Source organism: Anopheles arabiensis, chromosome 3 (genome assembly GCF_016920715.1).
Source record: "Anopheles arabiensis isolate DONGOLA chromosome 3, AaraD3, whole genome shotgun sequence".
NCBI lineage: Eukaryota > Metazoa > Arthropoda > Insecta > Diptera > Culicidae > Anopheles > Anopheles arabiensis.
Window position 1 is genome coordinate 84,694,417 of NC_053518.1, and position 8,697 is coordinate 84,703,113.

At 47.4% G+C, this 8,697-nt stretch overlaps 1 protein-coding gene across 1 annotated transcript; it reads left to right on the forward strand.

Moving 5' to 3' along the window:
* The first annotated feature begins 620 nt into the window (after positions 1–620).
* Positions 621–8,397, forward strand: LOC120902795 (tyrosine kinase receptor Cad96Ca-like). The gene is made up of 5 exons (XM_040311793.1): positions 621–690; positions 4,006–4,770; positions 5,717–7,181; positions 7,243–7,348; positions 7,415–8,397. Exons 2-5 carry the CDS (start codon positions 4,653–4,655, stop codon positions 7,919–7,921), a joined length of 2,196 nt encoding a protein of 731 aa, XP_040167727.1. The 5' UTR covers positions 621–690; positions 4,006–4,652; the 3' UTR covers positions 7,922–8,397.
* Positions 8,398–8,697: the final 300 nt, after the last annotated feature.

Genomic DNA, 8,697 nt, shown 5'->3' on the forward strand with positions numbered 1-8,697 from the left:
ACAGCCTCGCCGAGACCAGCTGAGCTTACTTGGGGATGCTGGCCACACAGACACACACACACACACAGGAGAGATGGCCCGGAAAGCAGGGAAGCCTGTTCTGGTGAGCCTTTCAACTTTCGATTCGTCTTGCCGCATTGGATTGTCGGAGGAGGCGGTAAGGGAGGGGATGTATGTTGTTTTTTTTTACTTATGTTGTGTTGTCACAGATACAGATTTGCTGCGAATATTGGTGAATAGGGGTTGATTGATGCTGTTGCGTTGTGGTGTTTGTGTCGGCTGGAAACAAGGGAGAGCGAGAGCGAGCGTGAAAGAGAGAAATTGAAAACGGGGTGTATGTATGTGTCAGCATAAAAAAGAAATAATAATCATTTAATATTTGCGAGAAGTACAAGATCAATTGAAAAAGTTCTTTTATTAACAACATACAACAATTAGTTTAAAAAATAGAGCAAACAAAAACTTTATAAAAGCATAAACAAACATCTTTCAACCCTTTTCTCTCGCTCTTCTATGCTCTCTTGCGAGAGCGAATTCAGTTGAAAACGGGGGAGCTTACGCACACCACCGCAAAGCTCCAAGATCTTTTGCAGTCGTTCAACGAGCAACGCACGGGTTCGTTTTCATTTCCAAGTTGGCAGCTACGCGTGACAGGCCGATTTTCGACGATACTCAAACCGGGTGTTTCGTGTAGGTTATTTTTTGTCGCCACCCCTTACCCCAACCCACACATATACGAAGCGGGAGAGGGGGGGATGAGGGTTGTTTCAATGTTTTGTAGTGCGTCGTGTAGCTTAGCCGTACACAGATTGATCGATTGTTAAGGGCTGTTAAGGGTTGCCAACGTTATATTTAACCCACCCCGCGGTAGCACGTGCAAAAAGTGCGAGTTACAACGTGTGCTCAGCACACCACCATGTACGGATTGAATATGTGTGTTTGTGTGTATGTTGTGTGTGTGTTGTTGTTAGAGCTGTTTGATCGTATCCGTAGTGTGTTTGGAAAGGCAACATCGCTTAATTAGCGGGTGCTCAAACAATAGGTTAAATTGGTGATTTTTGTGTTGCTGCTAATTTGTGTGAAACTTTCCCAGGGAAAGAATTTTTCCATGCTTAGAGCGAGATGGAGATAGTAACAGGGCCCACGGGCTGGGCGGCAGTGTACATTGTGGTTGTACGTGTTTGAATGAATTAACACAGAAAAGCTGGTGCAAATGAAGTGGTTGAATATTGATCAATTTCTGTGCTCAAAGTCTTGTTTTATTTTTTTTTATGTTGAATTAAAATTAACCACACACACACACAATCTGTGACTGTGACGGGTGACAAAATTGTGAAGGTACTCCTTGCGGCGAAAATGGAAACAAAACTCCGTTGTAGCGGAATAGGAAAGTCGAGTGTCGCGAAGAAGTGATCGCAAATGGATGGATCGCCTGTGCGACAGAGTGAAAGAGTCAGCAAGTGAGGAGGGGAGACTGAGCAGCATAAATGTGAAGAAAGCAAACCTCCCCATGAACGGGCATGTGCGCTACAGCAAGTGAAAGAGAGAAAGAAAGCATGAAAGGGGTTGAAACGAAACACATACATACACACACCACACCACCCTGTGGTGTTCAAGTGAAGAAGGGAAAAAAAGAGAAATCGGTAACGGTGAAATGTTGGTGACGGAACTGCGCCGTGAAAACAAAAGGCAGCACCGAGAGGGAGCTGGAGGAATGTTGCAACTGCGTCCGCCCCACAGTTTCCACCCATAAATGCACCATTCTCCTCACTTCCTGCCTCGTGTTTCGTTGATTTGGAGGCAAAATTTTACTTCGAAAAGTGCGCCCGAGACAGACTCGGACAGTCTTTCACCGGTTTTTTTTGTTGTTGTTTTCTTTATATTGATGCGGTTCTTTCTTGACACGAAACGCGAAAGAAAACGGAGGAAGTAAAGGAGAAAATTGTTGTGCAAAAAAAAGCAAACACACACACACACCGCTGATATCACACCAGACTGACGGCGGATGACGTGTACGGCGGGTGCATCGATTGGTGGGGTGCAGCGCAAGAGAGTGGGGAAAGAAATCGGAAAGATTGGAAAGGGTTGATGGTTGATGATGATGATGATGATATGCGCAAGGATCACCCGATCGCCTCAGGGTCAGTGAAAGAGAAAACTGCCACCCCGCACAGTGGCCGGTCCAGTGTGTGTGTCTGTGTGTTTGCCATTTGCAATCTTTTTTTGTGGTCTATGGTGCTGAGGAAGCATCCATCACTTGATTGTTTTTCCATTTGCAATTTCACCCAATTTAGTTGTGCATTATTTTTGCATCTCTTGTTGTTTTTTTTTGTTTTGTGGATGTGCTCGGAAAAGGTATAGATTTTCAATTAACAAACGTGAAAGGAAGTACAGCGAAAAAAAACAGCATCAGAAGGAAAGATGAGAGGATAATAAGAAACAAGCGAAAAGCGGAATCAGTGCACAACAAAACGCAAGCAGCCCGTGAAAGCATAACGATTGTCGAACAGTCAGTGGAGCATTGGAACAAAAACAACAACTTAAAAAACGCACACACACACACACAGCTGCACGTTCACAATGAAGACTTTGAATGGTGGAAATTCGGGCATATAATCGGCTTACTCCGAAGCTTTATCAATTTACTTACTTTCGAAAGCACTTGGCGCTTGCTTCGGAGCTTCCGTTCAGCAGGCAGGAAAAAGAGAGGAAGTGTCAGTTGATGCCGGACGTCTGGACGGATGGGTAAAGCAATGGAAACAGCTTTTCTGGGGCTCTTTCCAAGGGCGATGACTTTATGAACGTATTGTTGAATCGTTGTTTTTTTTTTTCATCGATTTTAATTCATATATTTCCTTCTTGGAGCGATTGGGCTTTGCGTGTGTTGGTTCATTTATCCTCGATCTAGCCTGTGGGATGTGTTAATGATCTCCAATCAACGCGTCAAATTAAATCAATGAAATTTTCCAACTGATTGAGTGATATGAATTTATTCAAGTATTAAGTTGTCTTGTAGTATCGAAATCCGTAAAATCAATTAGTTTGAGGAATTTGTTGAGTTTTTTTTATTTTCTTGCGAGTAAAAATCAAACCATAAATGGTCAACCCACTAGATGTACATTGTAAGGCGAGAATTACAGCAAAATTGTAATTTCAAAATGCATTAAGAGTTGATAATTTATTTAAAACATACAATTTTAGTACACTTTCTCCGTAATTTGCCCCAAATATAATTGATTTAGAAGCTTGATAAGTTCTATGTCAACTTTTACCTAATGCAATGACGGATTTAAAAGCTTTCGAAACTTATTAGAACCACAGAGCCGGATAGCCAGTTCTAATTACGAAGGCACAGTCATAATACGCGAATTGAGCCCATGAACCCCTGACTGGAATGTTTTTTAATCGCTCGAGTTGACGACTGTACCACAGAACCGCCAGCTTGTGTGTACTTGTTTCAGCTATTTTAATTGAACAAAAGCCTTGCTAGCCCAGTTACATACAGTACGAGAATTCTTTCTATCACCAATATTAAAAGCTCAAAACCTTTTTTCCTAATAAATGTTAAGTTGTGCTCAACAAGATTGTATCTTGGCATTTAACTATTGCCATTTGCTTTGTGTTCCTTTTGTAAATGCTAAGCCAATATTCTTTCAAAGTAGCTTCGATTGATTTGGATTGGTTTAGATTTTGGGTAAATGTCTCGGAATCCTTCAGATCCAGATAGTATATATCTGATTTGGCCTTTCGATTTGAGAGCTCTTAATGAGAACAAGATACAAAACAGAGATGAATATCACATTTCAAGGAGTCGAATGACACCTTCACATTGGCAAGAAAGAATTGAAAGAAGTGCATCTCAAAGAACTGTATGATATCTACGTTACAAAGAAACTTCAAAATGTCCGTATAGTGTTAAGTTCAGTGCGAATAAATGTAATAATGCGTGTTTTAATAATACCTCAATGAACACTATTTTTTTAATTGTATATTCCTTTTACCTAGTAACCTCTACCAATAACAGTGTCTGTCATAATAATCCGCCGTAACGGCCATTCCAAAATGTGATCCAAACTGTGGCTACATGCTTCAATCGAGACGTTACTCTAAGTGCAAAAAGCAAAACAACTTGTGGTCCACCTACCTACCCTCCTAGTCTCACATAACCGGTGTGAACCCGTGGCTTCGGCAAACCCAAAATGTCGCCCAGCGCGGCCAGCGACTATGTAACCGAAAGTGAAACCGGACGGCACAAGATAATCGTTGCTGTGACAAGTTTTGAGATAGTTACGTAAAGTGTCGAACACAAATCCCGAAAGCCTCAGGAACACACACACACACACTTACAGACCGCGGGACAGGGACGAGGAGCTGGTGAAACCAATCTTGTTCCTGTCTTCCTGCCACTTCCGCACAGCGGCGGAAGGAAGGCGAGAAAGTGCCAACGCAAAAACAGTAAAACTGCCAACTAAACGAACGACAGAGTGTTTGTGTGTGTGAGTGAGTGTAGTGGAGTCAGAAGTTACTGCTTCGCGGGCACCCTCTAAATGACTGCGCGTGACGACGTGAAGAACTGACCCGCCAGGACAGAAGCTGTTCCCAGCAGGAGCTGCCGCAGTGTTCAGCCTGTTCGCATCCGAAACGGAAGAACGATGGCATCCAGCGGGCGAACGCGAATGACGTCAGCCGACGTTCGGCTGTGCATCAAACTGCGCCACTGCCTAACAATGTTTGCGTGGATGGCGATCTTGCTGCAGCATCCCGGTGCAGGTAAGATCATCGCTAATGGAAGCCTCCGTGTAGGCAAAACAATCAAATCGTGTGTAAAGGCCACTTGAGATCGCAATCGAGATGCGATCGTACTTCGCCAGACACAATCGCAAAGAGCACACACACACACGATCAACGCACGGCAATAGAAAGCGAGTGGCACGGCGACCCTACGGCCAACACGTTGCGCGTGTTAAAATGAAAGTGGTCTCCCTATAGGGGAGGGAGCGTTCTCTCTCGCTCGCTCAGGTCTTCCCCTCTTTATCTATCCCTCTCTTCTGGCCACTGAAAGCGGTCGAACCGGTTTTTGCACCGGATCACTACCGCAAGCCGTCTGAATTGCGATCAGACAAAACAGCACACCATCGCACCGATAGCGGCCGAGACAACAAAATATTTTGTTTATGTCCGAGTCCTTCAAACCGTTCGTCGGAACTCCCTCCACGAGGCCTTCACGTTCATTACTGAAGCCGTGCCATCGTTCTCACCGGTGTGAGGCTGCGTTGCTACCTGTGCCGTCGTCAGAATCACTCTTCTGGCGGGGTCTATAATTTTAGCTCGCTCAATGACCATGACACTTGCCGACTATTATTATGATTATGACTCCAGGTCTAGGATCCGCCTCGTCTAGGCTTGTGCACTTCCCGCTCCGCGTAGGGTCCTTCGGAAGTATTGTGAGTGATAGGAAGTAAATTTGAAAATTATTCAAAACCCAGCTTGGGGGAGCCTTCGCTAGGGAAGTCATTTGTTATCGTGTCACTCGCCCCAAACCTGTCCCCCATTAAAGACCTTGGCTGGGGATTTATTCACCAAACCGGTAATGAAGCTCTGTTTGCACTTCGATAACGTAGCGAACGAAGCTTCATTATCAGGCATGGGTTGTGTGCATTGACATTTTAAGGCGTACTTCTCATACCTCTCCTGCACATATTCGCGTCCTTTGCAGATGCTCAAGATCTCAACACACCGCCAGTAATTGTGGTGGACCGGCACTGGCGCATACCGGAGAACACGACCGTCGGCACGATGATTACGCGCGTCAATGCGGAAGACAACGAGGACGACAAGCTGGAGTTTGGGCTGGACGCACTGGTCGCCGGCCAGGAGCAACCGTTCATTATCGACCCCAACACCGGGTTCGTGTTTCTGAACAGCAGCATCGAGGGCCGAGCTGGGCAGAACTTTTTCGTCTACGTCACGGTGAGCGACGGCAGCGTCACCTCCAAGAACGAGGTGTACGTGAACATCCTGAGCAAAAACGCGACCGGTTTGTACAAGTCGCGCGGGTCGCAGTTTACGCCCAGCATCGATAACATACGTCAAATACTGCCACCGGGCATAAATCTGCCTGGGATTAGCTCGCGACCACAGATCCCACTGCCGCCGCTACCGTCACAGTTTACACGGAAACCACCGACCGTGCCGGGGCCGGGTCTGGAAAGTGCCGAGGCGACTCCAACGCCACCACCACCGTCCAAGCAAACCAAAACCTATCCCGATCGACCAATCGTCACAGGAAATGCGTCCACGGTGGTAGATTCTTCCCCCACGACACATCCCGTCGAGCCGAGTGTCTACAATGGAACAAAGCTGTCTCCCATTCCACCGGTGATTAACACTACCGCGCCGCATCCCACGATTGCTGGCGAGAGCAGTACACCAACCACTCCAAAGCTACCGCTCCAACCTACGATAACCACCGGCACGGTACCGATCCATGCCCATCCGCACGAGGAAACCAACACCGTCAAGATACTGCTCCCGGTGATCATCTCCGTGGCGATCATCTTCGTCACCGCCGGGCTGATCGCGATCTGCTTCTTCCGCAAGTATCTGTGCGCGCTCAGCAAAACGCTCAAGAAGAAAAACAAAATCGATAAAGCCAAAAAGTCAAACCAAAGCAACGGCAGCAGCAACATTACCTCCACCGCCGAGGATAGCCGCAACTCGATCGGGCTGAGCCACTGGACGGGCCCGATGGCGTTCAGCAACCGGTACACCTCACCGTGGGAGCGGGACACGAACGGTCACCTGCAGGCGACGTCCCAGCTGTCCGAGGAGTCGAACGGGTCGATCGTGAAGGATCGCTGGGAGTTTCCACGCCACCGGCTGAAGGTGTTCAACATCCTCGGCGAGGGTGCGTTCGGGCAGGTTTGGCGCTGCGAGGCGACCGATATCGATGGGCACGAGGGCGTATCGGTGACGGCGGTCAAAACGCTCAAGGAAAATGCGAGCGAGGCGGAGCGGAACGATCTGCTGTCGGAGCTGCAGGTGCTGAAGTCGCTCGAACCGCACATCAACGTGGTGCGGCTGCTCGGCTGCTGCACGGAGAAGGATCCAATCTTCGTGATACTGGAGTACGTCAATATGGGCAAGCTGCAGACGTTCCTGAGGAACTCGCGCGTGGAGAAGTAAGTCCGATGAGTACACCCTCGTCCAAGAGGTCACTAATTGATGTGTTTCGTTTTGCAGACATTATGGAAATACTCACGGCAAGTCAAAGATTCTTACCTCGGGTGATCTTACCTCGTTCATGTACCAGGTCGCACGTGGGATGGATTTTCTAACATCCCGTGGGGTAAGTAGTGTCGTCGCGGAGTATTCCCAAGAGCTTCTGTTTATCCTGTTCCTGTATTCCCAACAGATCATACATCGTGACCTGGCCGCCCGTAACATTCTCATCACCGACGACCATACGTGCAAGGTGGCGGACTTTGGGTTCGCCCGCGACATCGTCACCTCTAAGGTGTACGAGCGGAAGAGCGAGGGCCGGTTGCCGATCCGCTGGATGGCGACCGAGTCACTGTACGACAACATCTTCACCGTCAAGTCCGACATCTGGAGCTTCGGCATCCTGATGTGGGAGATCGTCACGCTCGGCTCCACGCCCTATCCGGGCATTGCGGCGGCGGATGTGATGCGCAAGGTGCGCGACGGCTACCGGCTCGAGAAGCCGGAACACTGCCGCCGGGAGCTGTACAACATCATGTTCTACTGCTGGGCGGCCGATCCGAATGAGCGGCCCGGCTTCCCGGAGGTGGTCGAGATGCTGGACCGGTTGCTGCAAACCGAGACGGACTACATCGAGCTGGAGCGGTTTCCCGACCACAACTACTACAATATGCTCAACATGAGCGGCGAGAAGCTGTGAACGGACTGGGGTTGCCCGAGGCCCGGAAAGCCCATTTGATAAGCATACTCAAACGAACAAAGGCGATAGAAATTGAAGCCTGCACCACACGCAACCACAAGGTGTGCATGGTTTGCAAGTAATCGACTAGGTTGTGATAAGATTGAGGTCTGATTCCGATCGTAGGAATGATCGTTTGCTCTTATTTATACGAGCTCGTCCGGGAGTTGTATAGCGACAGAGAACAAATAGATAAAGTGTACCAGCAAATCCCGCTTCTAGTGTCTAGCGATAAGTACGATTGTAAGTTTCAGCTGGATTTAACCTGATTTTATTAAGCATTCATTTCTCTGTGTACATACATTGGCGTTGGATCAGACGATCTGCGTGCAAACCCTCCCCCCCCCCCCTCATCTTTTTTCAGCGTTCGGACGAAATTTGTTATTTGTAAGCATTTAAGCAGTGCGGTGTTTAATAAACAAGTGAATATACAAGAATATTGCGTAACGAGCAGATTGATTTTTTTTAAGTTATAACAACACTGAATTGAGAGACACCAGTGCTGCAAAATGTCACTGTCATTGTCATTAAAAAATCTGACTGAAACAAAATCCACGTCAGCATTACGTACTCAATTGTGATGACCAGAGGTGATACTTAAAACGAATGGTGTGACCAATGCACGCTTCGTGGCATTTTTACGACTAACGCTTGGTCAGTCACTATGTCATGACTTTTTTTTTTACTGTAATCAGTTTTGCAAAATGTCACTGACATAGTCATGACAAATTCCAGCT

Coding starts and splice junctions, on each gene's coding strand:
- LOC120902795 (XM_040311793.1), top strand. CDS start 4,653: ATGGCATCCAGCGGGCGAACGCGAATGACGTCAGCCGACGTTCGGCTG. Junction 4,771..5,716: donor GCTGCAGCATCCCGGTGCAG/GTAAGATCATCG, acceptor CGTCCTTTGCAG/ATGCTCAAGATCTCAACACA. Junction 7,349..7,414: donor ATTTTCTAACATCCCGTGGG/GTAAGTAGTGTC, acceptor TATTCCCAACAG/ATCATACATCGTGACCTGGC.